Raw genomic sequence first — 17680 nt, forward strand, 5'->3', positions numbered from 1 at the left:
CTACCTGGATAGAAACCAGGATACTGCTGCGCGTGAACACCTGATCCTGGTTTCTGGGAATCAAACCTGGATACCGTTACGATCGCAATACTGTGAACATCAATAGCCAAATCTTCTTCTCCATTTATGGAAGTGTGCATCTAATTCTACTATCTCGACTATTTCTGATGGCCCAGCATCATGTTTTGGACGTGCGTCTTTGTGCTAAAGATGTTTTTTTGTGCTTCCAGCAAGCACAAGAATCAAAGTTATCTACACTTTGAGATTTTTCCTGGCAAACGAGCTGGACGGAGTGCAAAGACTTTGGCGGGTTTAGAGAAGAAAAGATCAAACAGAACAGAGGGAAGCATGGTGCCAGCCGGTGGGCTGTCATATCCATGATAAAAATGGCTGAAGCTGTGAACAGATGGGAGTTTGAGCTTATTGGTGCAGCAGAGCGCTGATCACACTTGCTGCTGACGACCGCGCAGACACACACCTGTCTAATTAGCTGAGCGAGAAAGAGGAAAAGAGGAAGAAACAGGTAACATCTGGACACAGAGAATTCACAGGGAAGAGAAATGAGGCTTCCAGACAGGAGGGATTAAAGCGTACCTGTGGGCAGCAGCCGGCTTGCTCTTCTTCTGTGGTGCCTTCTTGGTCTTTTTCTTCTTTTTCTGTTCTGACTCAGATTCACTAGAGCTCTTCTCAGACCCACTGGAGCTCTGTCCAGAATCACTGGAGGTCTTCTCTGAGTCTTCGCTGCTCTCCTCCTCACTCTCACTGCCTGACTCTGTGCGCACACACATTACATACACACACACACACACACACACACACACACACACAGTTTACACATTAAAAACCGCCCTGCTGAATTAAAGTTTGAGTTCTCACATTTTCATGAAATCAAAGCACATTTTTGATTGCTTCTATGTTTTTTGCAGAAGTCATTTCACGTATTTACATCGTGTTATTATCTATCTGTGCAGTGTTCACTGTTAGTGGCGGAGTCCGCCGTTCCCGCCCAGACTTCAATGTGCCTTCGGTGTTTGGCTGTTGAGTGGAAAACTATGAGCTTGTGTGCAGCATAAAAAAAAATCAGATCAAGGTTGCAAAAGGCTTGACTGAAAAAGGCCAATTACTGACTGAGTTTTGTGAGTTGACCGAACGAGCCCACGAGGACAACAGCACAACGCTGTCAGACTAAAAACAGAAACTTTCAGACACAGACACAAACAGACCTTCACCACTGCTGCTGCTGCTGCTGCTGCTGTCGCTGCTGCTGCCTTCACTGTCGCTGCTCTCTGATCCTTCCTCATCTTTCTCCTCTTCGTCGTCCGAGTAGAACTTGTCGTCGGGTTTGGATTGCTTGGCCTTCCGAGCCAACGGCGCCCACTCTTTGACCTGAACGGATACGGCGGAGGGAAATGAGGTCAGTGACATTTGAGATTGATAATTTAGGGATGAGCATACTGACCAGATTTTTAATTATTAAGACTTTATTCAGAGGCATCATCCAATAGTGGTTGCTTTACGTGTGGTCAATGGGAAAAAACTAATCATTCTGCAGCTACATCGTCATGACTGAACCACTCACACAAAGCAGAGCATCATCTGCCTGTTAGCAGCACACTTACAGCCCTCAATCACCTCCAGTCAATTAACACGTTAGCAGAGATCTTTCTGTTGAATCCATCTTATGTTTAAGGAATAAAGCCTGTTGAAGTGGCCGCTTGTGCTCTGCTTTAGTGTTGCTTATTGTTTTATTAGGATCTCCATTAGCTGCCACGAAGCACCAGCGATAAAGTTGGAGCCGGCGCCTCGAGCAAAACCAGAATCAATAACATCTCCCACTGAAAAACAAAGGCCTTTAATATCTGTAATTTTTGTTCTTTAACTTATAACGAGGCACCAAAACTTCTGAACGGAACAGATGAACGCAGGAAAACTGAAGCATCCCACGAAACACGGCTGGACAGCGACGACGCCGGAGGTCAGAAAACGTCTTTAAGTGGAGGTTTAAGACAGTTCTGATCACCACTGATTCTTAGTTAATCAAATTTAGGGTTATTCATTCATTTCTCTTTTTCCTGCTTTTTTTCCATTTTAGCTCCTGTTTTATTTAAAATCCACTTCACATGAATGTTTTTGCCTAAAGGCAGGACAGAATTAGACTCGTATGAGGTGTAACTGTGACGAGGCATGTCTGGAGGGTGGGCTCCTTACTGGCTCGATGACCTCCACGTTCCTCACAGACTGGTCAGGAGCCACAGCTGGCCAGTCGCAGAGCTCCTGGTATCCATTAGCTTTACTGTTGAGGCTGTGGGAGAGACTGCCCAGCTGGAAACGGTCTCGATCTGGAAGCAGAGAAAAGACAAACTGAGGAAAAAACGTCAGAAGAAAGAACAAAAGCAGTGAAAAGCTGAAACTGGTGACAAGGTGAAATTTCTCAGTACTTTTACTTTCAACACTTTAAGTACATTTTCCTGATTATACTTAAACTCTTTCACTTAAGTAACATTTTCAATGCACCACTTTCACTTGTAACAGTCTTCTTACAGTGTGGTATTAGTACTTTTACTGAGGTAAAGGACCTGAATACTTCCTCGTGTCATTTTAAAGTAATGGAAAACAAAAGAGCAAAAATAAAAGAAGGTTAATGAGCGGTGGAGAATTTGGGGGGATGGTTCAAAGTCACCTCAGGCCGATGGCCAAACCGTCACTGTGCACGTACAGAAACCTTTAAAATGAGATGAAGGCATCCCCACCTACGCCTTCAACACCAGCTCTGTGTTTGTGTGTGCGCGCACACACACACACACACACACACACACACACACACACACACACACACACACACTTCCTCTCACACAGGCAGATAATCAGCGTCTGTGCCTGGGGAGGTGTGCTCTAAAAACTGTGCTTTGCTAACCAAAAAGAGAAAAAAAGACTTCACTTGTGAATATTAAGAATGACAGGGGCGGTTAACGCTTTCCATAAACATCCAGTAGGTGCACACTGCCTCTGAATTTTAATGCTGCAGGAGGCCGTTTCTGTCCCTTTTGTCAGGGAGAGAGAGGAGAGACGGCTAAATGAGGGAGGTTTTTTCTCCTCCGAGTGTCTGAAAAAGGTTAGCATTAGCTCAATTATTTACCCATGTCATTAGTCGGAGGTAAAGGGGTCTGACCCACCTGCCCTTCAGAGAGACAGACACAGCAGAATAATAAAACCACTGCCTGAATCAACTTTGCATACTTCTTCAAATAAGAGCCACTCGATGAGAAATAGATCAATTACCAGAGAGGAATGGTATTTAATCTAAAACTTTCAGCCGATTCGGACGAGCTAATAGGTCTCAAAGTAAGGATAATGGGCTGATATGAGAAATGTTTGAAGTACCTTTGAAGGCCGACTCGAGCACCGGGGCCGGTTTGGGGGCCAGCAGGATGCGTCGAGCGTACTTGTTGAGGGCGCCGCTCTTCTCGTTGGGCACTATCAGCTGTCTGATGAAGCGTGTTCGGTCTCTGATGTCATAGTTCTGGTCGTATTTGCCGAGGTTCAGGATGTACTGGGTCAGCAGTTTGGTCTGGAGCCGGGGAGGGCGTGCGGGGGTTGATGAGAACAGCGGGATGATAAGAGAGACGGCGGGCAGGGACGGAGGCGTTAAAGGATGTTTATAAAGCTAATTTACCAGAGCAGAAGGAAAAGCCATTAAAAGGAAAAGATCGACATTTTAGGAAGCACACTCATTTGTTTCCTTGCTGAGAGAAGATCGTTACAGCTCTCACGTCTGCACGCCAAGTATAGAGCGTCGAGATCTTCATATCGCAGGAAGTCAATGTCTCTGAGAAACACAGCAGCTTCAGCACAGAGCTCACCTGGAAACCACAACCTGCCACTGTCACATGACTATTTCTGCTTGGGTTAAACAGACACGGTGTGTTACGCTCGGCTAAGACCACTTCCTCCAGCTCTGCACTCTGCACGGCGAAAACGTGAGACCGATCTCACCTGAACATTAGAGAGGCAACATATCTCTGAAAATGTTGAACTTTTCCTTTAAAAAAATCAATAAAAACTGCAACATAGCCATAAACTTCACATACAGAGCAATAATTTCCATTGACGGCTGGTCCTTAATGACTAATAACAACTTCTGTCTTCTCCTTGTTCACATATTTCGGTTCTTATTTCAGCCCGATAAGCAAAACACACGACCCAAAACAGGGAGAACGAGCGCTCGCACTGACGAACGTTAAGCAGGCGTAAAAGCAAAAATTACTGCTGCCATGAAGCAAGCCTTATAACCCTGCACTGTCTTTGTTTCTCCCTCTCTGTCCTCCCCGACACATTACGAGGAGCGAGAGGTGTAATGATGTGCTCGTTTGAGGAGGCGCCGTCTGGGCTCATAAACCCGACTCGGGGGCCAAAATCACCCCATCTAAGCGAATGGGCCTGCGGGCAGCAGGCCGCGCTGGGAGATGCTCCATTACGTTAAAGCTGTCTCATTCACAGCTCTGCATTTAAACTGAGCGTTTAGAGCTGAATTGCAGAAGTCTGCGATTACTGCGAGACGAAGCTGCGTGTCGTGAAGTAAAGACTTGGAGGAATAATTCATGGGCGACAGGAGTCTGATATCTCTTTTTAATAGTTACCCCGTATGTGCTGCTTTCAGACATCAGCAGCGGTTACCTGTGTGCTCCATGTGTCACGGACTGTGTGTTTCGTACCTGCTTGGAGTTGGTCAGGTAGAGTTTGGCTGCTAGGTTGACAGTCTGCAGCTTCACAATGTCCTCCTCTGCTGTGAAAGTCTTCGCCATCTTACGGAGAACATCAGGTGCAATTCTTGGCACCTTCTCACAGTACTCTCCCATCAGCCACAGGATGCTGGCTCGGGCCATGGGCACCTGCAAGTGCAGGCGACAAATCAGAGAGAAGGAGCAGAGTTACTGGCAGCACTGGCAGAAACGCCGTCATGTCGCTGTGTCGCGACACACTCGGGTCTAAAACAAATAGGAATGGTTCAACAGAACAGATAAGAGGGCGGATCGTACGGTGATGTTGTCGAAGAGCTTGGCCATGTGTTTGATGATCTCGCTGTGCTCGGTGGGCTGAGTCTGAAGCAGCTTCTTGATCACCACCACGCTCTCGGCCACCACGCTCTCTGCAAAGACGACACGGCAAGTCTGACACAAGAGGCGCGACACAGTCCCTTTGAACATCACGTTAACACGGCGAGGAAGGTCAGGACCTCACGGCGCCGACACAGTCCCTTTAAACAACACGTTAACACGGCGAGGAAGGTCAGGACCTCACAACGCCGCAGCTACACGTCCCTACCGTCCCTGTTGGAGAGCAGCAGCACCAGACCGTTGAGACAAGTGTCCGCCACCTCGGAGATGTTGGTGGCACAGCGGCCGATGGCCTGAATGGTGGCCGCCGCGAAGGCCTTGTCCTGACTCTTCACATAGGTCTGAAAGAAGACGAGAAGCTGTTTAAGTCACCGGAAAGTTTCCTGCTGCGCAAAACACTATTTTATGATCCATATCTAATGTGCTCAAACTGAGACATCCTACAGGGAAATGTATTTTTCTACACTTTTTGTATACAATGCACATGTATTTATATATTCTATATATTGTCTATTTGTTCTTTTTCTACATCTCCTTCGTTATTCTTGCTTTTATTGCTATCTGTAACAACGTAATTTCCAAAGTGACATCTGATCTCTGATGCCTGAATGTTGGTGTCAATCACTTCTAATCACTAGGAAACAAAACAAACCTGAAATTCCCTCAGGATGGTGGAGATGTTGGCTTCATTGGCGAGGTTGGTCAGGATCTCCAGCTATGGAAATCATAAGGGAGAGGCTGGTTGAAGTGTGGCTCAATAAGGTTTTTCTCTGAGTCTTTGCGTCGCCTCACCGTTGAAAGATTTTGTGTTTTATTCTACTGCGAGCAAATCTTTTCTGATCATCTTCACAAACTTGAATTTCACCTGCAGAAGTTTCGCTCAGGTTTAAAAAAGGGATAAAACAACCACAGGGTGCGAAATCACGTCTGAACGTCATGTCTCAAACTCCCGATCTCGCTGACCCTCGCCTGAGCTGGTGTTGAGGTAAAGCATGCTCATGATAAAGTGGCAGTTACCTTCAGCGTTTTGATATGCGTGGCGTCCGTGGATCTCACATAGAAACTCTTCATGAAGGGCTCGAACATGCCCTGTTCGTTGGGAGATAATGTCATGTTACCAGGCAGTCTGCGTCAATGCGAGACGCTATTACCGACCTGCTGTCCACAAGCAGACTCACCTTCCTCTGAATGGACATGGTGGCTATATTCTGAAGCACGATGTACTGCACCTCCCTGAGCAAAGGACACAGAAAACAACAAGTCCAGACATCAACAACAGAGTCAGGAGGAGGCAAACGGGCACATGCAGCATGCGGTTCGCCTGCGTCACCTGTGGCTTCTTAGCAGTCGAACCAGTGACTTGGTGACGATGGCGACTTCGTGCTTCGGGGCCAAGTGCCAGTAGAGCTGAGCGACAGACATCACCACCTGAAACGCAGTCAGGAATCGAACAGATTCAGACACCTTGAGGAGACCTGCTTCTGTCTTTGGTTTCATTTCAGACACTTTTCACCCTCGAACTCCACACGCTGCTGTTGCCTGATTCTGTGTTTTTTATCGCCCTGAAAAGCACTTTGTAACTTTTAAGTGCTTTATTATTATTATTACTGCACAACCCACAGTATATTACTGTAGCATCTGTGTACCCAGGCTAAAATGAAATTCCCTCACTTGCATCTCTTCGGGCTCTACAAAGGCGCTCATGACACGACTCTATGAGGGTAATTTTTCAGCGGAGCTTTAAATAGCAGGCGGACGTGTGTCCATCGTGGCGGGCGGAATGAAAAGGTTTCAGCCGTCTATGAAGATGGAGGATGTCGCCGCGTTGCTGCCAGTAAAAGACACAGCATGTCGCATTTTAATCAACACTTTCATTTGGGAGCATTTTTCCTCCCGCTGCTACTCCGCGACAGAGACCTTGAGGCTCCTGGGTGATGGAGATCTGCTCTGTGTTTTCTATCGTTTTTTTCTGTCTTGGGGGGGGCACTGTGGCACGTGTGAGTGTGTACTCGCAGCTACTTGCTCTGTGTGTCCAGGTGTGTGTGTTGTGTTTGTGACTCTGAGAGCGCGCTGACGTCCACACGGGGCTGCGGCGGCGCTCGCTAACGTGCAGCTTTGTGTTGCTAACACAGGAGCAGGTTAAACACTGACACGCTCTGCACTTTCCCACGCCTTTAACGATGCCTGTAAGTCATCTTCGTGTCAGGTGGGCGTCGGATCTACCCCTCGAACCCTGCCGCATGCGCCTGTGTTGAGGCTAACTCACAGCAGTGTTCCTGCTCTGCAGCAGAGGTTTGGTGTTCCTGAGCAGCAGCCTGTGATCTGGATCCATGATGTAGGGCTTGGCCTCCGGCTGCTCTTTTTTCTCCTCCGAGTCAGAGTCATAGAAAGCCTTCTCATTATTCTCATCAAACGTGGCACCCTGCAACACAAACAACACATCGCATAACGCATGAAGCCATCTTCCACCAGGATCCAGCTGACAGCGGACGACACCCCACAATGTTCTCACTTTAATTATAGAAACATGTTTTCAATGCCTCCAGTCTCTCTTAACTTCTCTTCACAAAGGAGCCATCAGACATTTTGTAAAGTAATTTAAAAACACAAAGAACTTAACTCAGATGTCACAATCTGAATTCCTAAATTATGAATCCAGAGACTTTTTGGCTTTGTCATTTCGATTTATACGTCTCTAGAATTACATTTTTAAAGCAGAGGATTGATTAAGTTTGTAAAATGTCAACAAATCCCATGAAAAGCTCTAAATATTTAATGTCCTCCACAGTTTGAAGCTCACTGGTTCCTGCTGAAGACATAAACTTCAAAAACAGTGTTTTTTTTCTTTTTTGCTGTAGTTTTTATCACTCAAACAGGAGTGAACGGTGCATTTGTTGAGGACTGTTTCCAGCAGCAGGTCAGCGTCTGTGGAGCTGACTCAGTTTCATCTATCAGCTGTGGCTGACTTTGATCTGCTCTGCACAAAGTCTATGTTTCTGTGCATTTATGTGTTTACATGCTTGGATTTTCTTGTGTAGCGGCACTTTTTTTGCTCTTTTATTTTCCCTTTTATGTTTAATTTTTCATTGTAAAGCACTTTTGAATGAGACAGTGCTCCACATATAAAATGTGAAGTGAACAATGGAGCTCTGAGGCACAGAGGAATAAGACATATCAGCCTCTGACACGCACACATGCACAATACTTGCTAGCAGGATCAGTTCATCGTCGGCTCTGGTCTTCGGACTTTTCCTTAAAGATCAGATACCACCTGACCGACTGAGCGGCTGGCATTCAGGAATTACCGCCATGTTTGGAGAACCTGCTCACTGCTAAACTCGAAGTAAGCGTGTGGTGAATTTCCACTTAATGCATCTGGAGCCCCACTGGTCGAAGTCTGTGAGGTGCGGAGTGCCTCACCTCCTTCCAGGGACTGGTGAACTGCGTCCTGGCGTAGCGCGTCAGCATGGAGATGATGACCACCTGGCCCCACTCCTCCACATCCACCAACAGGTTGCACAGCTTCCTGTAGTTCTTATGGATCAGGTCAATGCGATCTGGACACACTTCCTCGAAAGCCATCACCACACTGCCGGCCACCAGCTGCAGAGAGGAACGAAGGGAGGCAGAGGAGGAGAAACCAGCTCAGGAGGAGAAACCAGCTCAGGAGGAGAAACCAGCTCAGGAGGGAAACGCTGATGTTTCTGATCTCCTCCTCTCCAGCATCAACACCGTGAGCATATGTAGACATTTTGTTTGGCAAACTGAACGGATACTTTATCTCTTAGAAAAGCAGTAATATACAGACTCTGGAGAAATAAGAAAAAACTGACCCTGGTCAAAAAAGTACTATTACTGCACTTAAAAAAACACATTACCAATTTACTACTTTGATTACGACACATACAGTTCAGCCTCTGAGTAGTTAGCTGATAATTAGGAGGAAAATGTTTGTGCTTAAAGTTTTAACTGGCAGCCCTGCCGAAGGAATCCATCAGTGTGTGTTCAGTCTCATATTTTCTCTACAAATTAGACTTTTTTTCTCAGGTACAAAACTCATTTTATCTTCAATTCACGGGGAAAGGAGGACAAGAGGGAAGCAGCAGCTGAGGGAGCCAATAATCAACCGTGTTTTATTGGTAGAAGGAAAAAACCCATTTGGCTGTTGAATGCCCCCCCGCCACCCAACTGCCTGCTGGCTCGCTGACTGACTGCGAGACTGAGTGACATGGTGGTGTATTAATATGCAAACAGCATTATCATGGGCAGGCGAGGGTGAAGAAGAAGAGAGAGGGAGCAGAATCTGGTCTTCCCAATTAAAGCCTTCTGGCCCCTGGTGGCCCTGTGGGAAACCGGTGCATTTACCCATCAGCATTGTCATGAGCCTGCATTGATCGTGTGTGTGTGTGTGTGTGTGTGTGTGTGTGTGTGTGCACGGCTGCTGTCGTAGATTCTCTGAGATATCTGGACCTTAAATGCGAGTGACGGTCAGCTTCTCTGACATTCACATACGAACGCTGATGAACAGATCGCTGGAGGGATCAAACAACGACGTTTTAAGGCTTCACGCTGATGCACGAGGCCATATTCACAGACACTCTACCAGCTTTCAGGAAAATGATGTCTGCATGTAGATCCAGCAGGCAATTACATGATAAAAGCAGCTCAGGGCCAAAACACGTTATCATAGGCAACATGCACTCAGCTGCCAGTTTATTAGGTACACCGTGCAGAAACTACCTCGTTTTAAAGAGTTTTTTAATCACCTTTATGATCGTTTTGCAGGCTGCAGTTTGTGAGCTGTTATATTTGATTTGAATTCATTTTAGTTAGGTGTACCTAATAAACTGGCAAATGCATGTTTGGCTACTGACGGATATTAAGAAGAGAAAATAAAAGTGTATATTTGCTTTTTTATTTGGTTTGCCTCATGCTCCCAGAGTCAGTATTTACTTTGTCCTTTCTGGGCTACTGTAGAAACATGACGGTGCAACATGGCGGATTGGTATTTTCAGGTGATTGTACACTCATGAAAACATAATTATGAATATTATATTCCATTTCTCCCCACAGATCCCTCTAAATCCTACACGTTAGACCTCTAAAAGCACAATGTGGACTTAAAGGAAGTGAACATATCCAGAGTTTACCTCGTGTGAGCACCCAGTATCTCCGGCTGTCACCTCTTTAGACCTTTTTCACGGCAGACCTCTTGACCTTTATGATGGCTGCATTCCAGTTATGAGTGTGACTGTTTCAGGGTGGTGTGTTCACGAGCTTACCGAACGTCCAAATGGAGCTGAGCCATCACCTGTGCTTCAGCGGCTCAGACAGTCGGACTGCTGAGGAAAAGGGTCGACTGGTCGGCAGAAATGCAGGCGGTTTTCACAGGACGTACGACAGAAACAGCCTCGCGTGATCTGAGCGACACGGGTTTGTGTGTTTCTACGTTAAAGCACAGCCGGGCTTTCAGTTAATATCTCTGCCAACACATTCGGTTGTAGATGAACCGACTCAGAGCAGCCAATTAGAATATCTGCTTTCAGCGTGTTCTGGGGCGTATTCTTGCATCCCTCTCCCCTGGCACCCTCCTCCGCCCTCTCCTGTCTCGAAGGCTATTACAGGCGCCACCGTTTCTGAGCGTGCGGATCCTGCCGCGAGGCTTTGTGCATTCTCCACCAACTTCCCCCATTAGACACAGCTCCAAGGTAAACTACATGCACCATCAACAAAACTGACACCCCAATCTATGGAGTTCATACACCTCCTCCCCCTCCTCCTCCTCCTCGACCGTATTATCTAGCCTGCGTGACAAGCCGGTAATGGAAAAATCACACTAAGCAAATGGTTCTTCTAATAACAATAAATTTCCTATAAAATTATGAAGGGCCCAAACCGTTTCCTTGCATCTATTTTGCTATGAATTCTAATTAGGGTGCCAGAGAGGCAGAGAGTGCTGGGTCATCACGCCAGAGACAACGCGCGCCTTTTTGATTGATGGCCCGGCGTGGGGTCGGCCTATCCTCCCTCCGTTCGCTCCTCTCCTGCTCTCTTCCTCCTCCCTCCTTTTTCTCTTAAATTAATGGGCATCTCACCTAGCCCCTAATCATAGCACCCCCCCTCCCCTACTTTCCGTTCTCATTTCAATTTTGCAGAGGGTGCACGGGGAGGGAGGATGGGAGGGATCGATCATTTATCTTGTAATGGCTGGATAATAGATCCATCACGGTAAAACAGCTGCACAAACTCCTATGTTGTCTCTGTCATCAGGCCTTCCCATTTTCTCTTTAAAGCATCTTGCCTATAAGCAGGCGCCCCGCGTGTCACAGCCATTTAACCAAACAGGCACATCTGTAAAGGTAAACGTCAGGAGGCCTGGACACCGCCACCGCCTGGAACAATAACCAAACGCTTCCTTCCTGGACAGACGGCACAGTGGCATCAGCTGAACGGTCTTTACAGAGATGAATTCACTTATCTGTGCTTAAATTGATTAATTAGCATCAGACTTGGTGCTACAGACCTAACGACGTCTGGAGAGCCTCCAGCCTGAACAGAGCTTTTATTCTGACACGTCGCGGCAGGTGATGGACAGGTGTGACTCAGCGGCAGAGGGGCGGGTGGACATAGAAGCTGGGGTTTAATCAAAGCCTGGAGAGGAACTTTAAACAGGAACAATTCTGATAATTGATCAATTAGTAACTTTCAGCTTCTCAGATATGAATATTTCCAGTAATGCAGCCAATAGCATCTTTTCATCCCTGCCTGATTAATGCACACATCTAACAAACCATCATCCTCATCATCATCATCACCATCAGGGGTAGTTTTCTCAGACTTGACAAAACTCCTGCAGAGCTACAGAAGACATTACAAACTGCTTTCACAGGTCATGACTCGGACGCTGACCTTCAGGTGTGACGCTGAGCTACACGTTCACCCTCAGTGACCCACCAACAGTCTCCGACGTCACTGATTCCAGACCAGGACATCTTCATGAAGTATTACTCCAGCAAATAGAAAAAGAAATAAAATGGCGTGGAGACTCGCCGTCGTTGTGGGACTTTTAAACGTCCATGAAATGGTCCTGATACACAGTAAGTATCCTCCGTGTTTGGCTTTTTCACCATTCATCACCGGCTGATAGTGCTTGTGCATCTGTGTGATGACAGTGCCCTCTCCCTCTGTCCGCCTGCCTCACAACGTGGGCTCGGACGGGGAGAAGTCATCTGTCTTCGTTAGCGTCTGGGGCTAAATATGCTATGCATCTGGTACTGGGCTTTCCATCCCCCCTTGGCCTGAGCCGCTTTGTTTTGTTTGTATAACGATAGGTATACGCTGTGAATACATAATTATAACAAACTGTGCATGACTTGCACGTTCAAACACAACACGCTCTGCACTCTGCGGCCGACGTCTACATATTTGAAATTGGCATTTAAACACCCTTAGTATTCGCTGTGACCTCCTCAAATTAATGTGCTGCCTGCTGACTTCTAATGGGGTGCCTGCATTGTGTCTGAGACTGGCCTAAACACAGGATTTGAGAATCCAACTCATTTACAGTCCATTTTGGAAAAAAGAGAAGAAGTTGGCCTTTGAGAAAATTAAGCTGACACTAGCATCAGTGCGAAAATTCCCTCCAAATGGACACTTAACAAGGAGCATCTGAAGATGTGTGGGTTTAAGTGGGTGTTAACAAACCATGGCATTGCCGAATGAGCTGTGGGATGGAGAGCTAAGAGGGCAATCGCTTGACTGCGGCGCCCTCCAGTGGTCTCCGGCGCGGGGAGCTTACTGTATGACACTGGCCGCTCGGTCTGTACTTACTGTGCTTTTGTCTTTCAGTAGTTTCTCTATCACTTCGATCAGCTGCTCTTTCTGCTCCGCGTCGAGGCTGGAGACGACAGAGACAGACCAACCGTCATGAAGGAATGCCAATTATTCACATAACATGAAAACTTGATGGACTTACAAATTAAATTATGTCCCCTCTGTGTGCTCTGAATGCTGAGGTGTCTGAGTGCTCGGGCTGGATCGGTCAGCTGTCTATGAGCGTGTTTTATAGGCTTTGGATACTCGTGACTCATCATCGACAGTGTGCAGCGATATGTAAAATGCAGTGAACGCTGTATAAGCCATGAACTACAGCTGCCACACGCTGACTAATCGATCGTTTAAGTCTCTTTCAAGCCAAATGTCCAAAGATTGGCTGGTTGCAGCTTCTCAAAAGTGACGATTTCTCTGCTTGTCACATCTGATGGTGAACTGAGTATTCTGCGATTTGTGACTGTTGGTTGAATAAAACCTTCTGAACACATCATCTGGTGCTTTGGGAAATTATAGCGGGCACCTTTCACGACGTCCTGACATTTTACAGACAAAACGATTAATCGAGAGGATAATTAGCAGGTGAATCAATAATGAAAATAAGTGTTAGTCGCAGCCCGACCGTGGACACTACTTTTCTGTCCCACTGAGGACATTTTAAAGGCCAGTGAGCAAAGCGTACGTTTCACACTCAGACACTCAGGATACAGTGTAGTACAGAGCGAACAGGTGAGATTTTATCACCTGATATCAACCATTAAATCAAACATGCAACTAATCTACTGAAGTTCAGTTTTACTGCTTCGCTCAGGTTTTAAGCTCTCCGTCATTCTTTGAACCACGCCAATCTCAGAGAGACTCAGCACATAAGAGTCAGACAGCAGCAGGGCAAACCCCCTTCGATCAACATTACCAACATTTACTGTATCAGCTGCTCACTTCATTGCTCAGGAATGAGGCAGTGAGCAGAGCCAGTCGAGCTAACACGTGCAGCTGTTCGCCACCAGACCGTCGGATGCACAGAACCGTACCTGTACAGCTTCTGGATAGCGTGGGCCGATGTCTTCCTGACATACGGGGACAGGTCAGCTGCCGCCTCCTTGATGGCCAGCATCATGATGGGGACGATTATGGGGACCCGGATGCTGGACAAAACCCTCAGTGCGCTGGCCCGGATGAACTGGTTTGGGTCCTGCCATGGAGATCCAGAGAAAAGCATGTATCAGCACGTATACCGTGTTAATGATAATGAAGAGACAGACAGAGGGCAGAGGTAGAAATGTTACCTTGAGGGCTCGTTGGAAGGTGCTGATGGACAGCAAAGCCAGGTCCTGCTGCTCTTCTGCATACCTCACCAGGTACACATACACCAGCTTCTTAAGCTGCACACGACAGTCAAACCAAACAGCAGTGGAGATGAATGCAGTACGTACTGAAAGCAATTAAAACAGCTGCTTCTCTAAGTAAGGCAGGTTTATGTGAGAGGACGTGTCGTGTGGGTTTTTATCTAATAAAAGACTGCAGCTATAAAAGGAACGAATGAACAACAATGAATGAGACGGGGAGTCTTCTCAGCTCGGTTTTTCTGCAGGAAGTTTCAGTTTATTGTTTCACCGAGTGAGAAAAAGCGTTGGTATAGAAAGATTTCCTGTGCTGAGATCACCTGATGAGGACTGGATCCAGTGTTGTTTCAGGCAGAGGACGAGGTTTTGTACCCCCCCCCCCCCCAGCTTTGGCGTCCACACTTCCACACTTATTTTCTCGCAGGAAAGCCTGAGATAATATTTGTCCTGTTGTCTGACAAGTTTAACTGGAGGTCAAACGTCGCTCCTGTGCTGATTCACATCATTCATTCAGAAAAAAAAGAGGAATCGTCAAAGCTGAATTCTGCCTGTGAGGCTGCAGATTCACACAAAATAATGGAATAAAAGCGGTCTTCAAAAAATATTTCTAATTTCATTTAAGAACTGATCTGAGGTCAGGGGTAAGGTCGCATTTTAGGTACAATCGCCAAGAGCTTAATTAGCAATCAGCATCGTGCTTTCTAATGCAGCGAGTATCGACCTGCAGCGCTGCACCACAGTTCTCCATCATCGTTCTGGTCATTACTGCTGGAATTAATGGCATTACTCACTATGAAGGGAGACACCGCCCATCTGCCCTCAAGGATCTGGCTGCTATGACCACAAACACGCAACTGGTTTCATTCTCAGCAGCTGAGCAGGCGATGAAGGCCTCTACAACCTGCTCAGCATCCAGGAAGAGTCTGCTGTTCGTCTCCTCACTTGAACATGAACTCAAAAGCAAAGAGAAACTTGCTAACACACACATTCACGTGTGATATTGAAATGAAGCGCACCGACTGACATCGCTGCTCTCATGCTGTTTTCTAATTAGCGGGGATAAACGGCGGCTCACGGATGAGAAGGGACGAGGGCGAGGACGAGAGACGAGGCTGTTTTTAGCGCGACGTACTGTAGGCGAGCGAAGTGTGGAGGAGACGGCAAAGGAACCGAGAGAGAAGCTCGCGCTGCCTTAGCAGCTGGTGTGTGTGAGGAGGGAGAGCGAAGACGTGACTGTGGGCTGTCTCCTGCCAATTACGTCCACCCACCTGCTCCCCTACCCTGCCACGAGCTGCTTCGGCTGCATGCCTTGCACACAGGGCCCGGCTTCGGGCCCCCCGCTCACATGCTGGCCCTCGCGCTACCTGATTATTCTGCTGCTGCTAATCAATATTCACAGGCTCTGGCCATGGGAACCCCTCTTGAGCTGCAGCTCAGTGTTTGGTCGTCCACTGGAATAGTCTGTGCACATGGCTCACACGTTGTACGGTTCAGTATTGGCGCACTCAGACAGGCCGCCGGTGTCTTACAGCAGCCTCGCTGCCGCTGCTGCTGCACCGATTTATGATTTGCAGCGATAAAACTGGTCGAGCTGCTCTTGATTGATCAGAGATTAGGCCTTTAAAAAAAAAATGCTTTCTCCGATGAAAAAGTCAAATCTACCTTAAAAATGAAAAAGAATAAATTCACTTTGTCCCAGTTAGCTAAACGGTTAAAGAGCACGCCGCACAAACGCATCATCTTAACCGTTTTTCACGGTTTGGATTTATTTTTAATATTTTGGTAGGTTTTCATTGTTGCTTGGACAGAATAAACATTGCCAAGGTGTCACTTTGGACTAATTGCCGTCTTTCTTTTTAATAAATTCCGTCATTTCAATTTATTTTAAGCATAGCAAACTTCAACTAATGCTCTTACATATTTATTCATTTTTGTTTTTTTCTCCTTTTTTAATATATTAATTCTGATTCATTCATTTGCCATTTTTCCAGGTTAAAGCTCACAGGAAACTGTTTGTTAAAGTATGGTGGCTGTATAATAGCTCTTTGTTTACATCAGTGAGCATATGATCGAGACTTTGTTCTTCACTCATGTCCATTTTTTATCCATTTATTTAATGTCATTATTATAATGAGACCATTTGAATGAAGCAAACAAACACAAACCACACTGAGGAAAAGCTTCCGCATGCAGCCCGTCCACACCAGCCTGCTGCTGCTCTGCATGAGGACGCTCCCCTGCGACGTCATGAGTCCCCACGTGCAGCGTCACACGAGAACTCAATGAATCATAACAGCCGACCGTCGTGAAGATAACAACAGCGCTTTCTTCATCATGTCTTACCTCGATGTTTTTACTCGCGACGTTCTTCACAACGGCAGGAAACAGCTCGGACGAGTTCTTCCCTTTGGCGATCAGCTGAGGACAAATCAAACAATGAAACTCTTTTATCCACCAATTCTGTCACTAATATTAAACTCAGCAGCCGAGAGAAGGCAGACAGACACACACACACGATGCTGCTAGCAATTTAAAACGTGATTTCCCACAATGCACTCACCCCAACAATCCTTTTCATGGCCTCCAGCTTGAGCGACTCCTTGTTGCTCTCCAGCATCTCTTTAAGGTCTTCATTCCTGAGGACAGAAAACACCGTCACCTCCACCGTGTGTTATGGTGAGCACTGCTCAGGTGACTTCACTCACCACTTTGAACAGTTTGACCAAAGGTGCTACGAAAGCCCCGTGTGTACGACACCTGTGTCACCTTCACAGATTAGAGGGGAGTGAAGGGAACGGCAAGAACGTCATCGATGTCAACGCAGCAGCAGCATCAGCAGCTTTTCTAAACGCGTTCACATGACATTACAAAGCTCATTCTTTGGCTGATGCTAACACACAGCGTCATTGTGCAACCACAAACTACGGGTTGTTTGTTCCACGCAGAGCTGAGATATTCAGAGAGGTGATAAATCTCCACAACTGCTGGATGACCTGTGGTGAAATGTTGCACAGACATCCATGTTCTTCACAGGATAATCAGGTTCATCATCAGGTTAAAATTTTGACTGGAGTGTCATGATTTAGCATGCTAACAGGCTAAACTACGATGGTGACAATGGTAAGCGTTGTACCTGCTAAACATTGGTTATGTTGACGCATGACGCGTCACTGTGAGCATGTTAGCATGCAACATTAGCATTTTGCTCAAAACACTGCTGCGCTTTAGCACAGCTTCACAGAACCGTTAGCGTGGCTGCGGACTCTTGTTTCTATGAGCTACCTTTGGACATCATGAATGTTTTGCATTTTGCCTGGATTGTGTTAAAGGTTTTGAGAGACAATAATCTTAATTCAAGATTCTGCAACAATAATCTGAAGTCTTATTTTTAGC

General features: G+C 46.6%; 1 protein-coding gene across 3 annotated transcripts in view; it reads right to left on the minus strand.

Annotated features, from left to right (window-relative positions):
- Positions 1-17680, minus strand: part of ap3b1a (adaptor related protein complex 3 subunit beta 1a) — a 47423-nt gene that overhangs the window by 24201 nt on the left and 5542 nt on the right. For all 3 annotated transcript variants that reach the window (XM_076757851.1, XM_076757852.1, XM_076757850.1), the window contains exons 2-19: positions 16848-16923; positions 16631-16705; positions 14231-14326; positions 13976-14136; positions 12945-13011; positions 8535-8717; positions 7381-7536; positions 6445-6542; positions 6293-6347; positions 6132-6203; positions 5767-5829; positions 5323-5455; positions 5037-5146; positions 4713-4889; positions 3382-3568; positions 2209-2339; positions 1224-1386; positions 595-772 (exon numbers count right to left, since the gene is read on the minus strand). In XM_076757851.1, coding sequence (XP_076613966.1) covers positions 595-772; positions 1224-1386; positions 2209-2339; positions 3382-3568; positions 4713-4889; positions 5037-5146; positions 5323-5455; positions 5767-5829; positions 6132-6203; positions 6293-6347; positions 6445-6542; positions 7381-7536; positions 8535-8717; positions 12945-13011; positions 13976-14136; positions 14231-14326; positions 16631-16705; positions 16848-16923 — 2181 coding nt within the window. The remainder of the gene's footprint in view (positions 1-594; positions 773-1223; positions 1387-2208; positions 2340-3381; positions 3569-4712; positions 4890-5036; positions 5147-5322; positions 5456-5766; positions 5830-6131; positions 6204-6292; positions 6348-6444; positions 6543-7380; positions 7537-8534; positions 8718-12944; positions 13012-13975; positions 14137-14230; positions 14327-16630; positions 16706-16847; positions 16924-17680) is intronic.

The sequence above is a fragment of the Chaetodon auriga genome, chromosome 19 (assembly GCF_051107435.1).
Source record: "Chaetodon auriga isolate fChaAug3 chromosome 19, fChaAug3.hap1, whole genome shotgun sequence".
NCBI classification, from domain to species: domain Eukaryota; kingdom Metazoa; phylum Chordata; class Actinopteri; order Chaetodontiformes; family Chaetodontidae; genus Chaetodon; species Chaetodon auriga.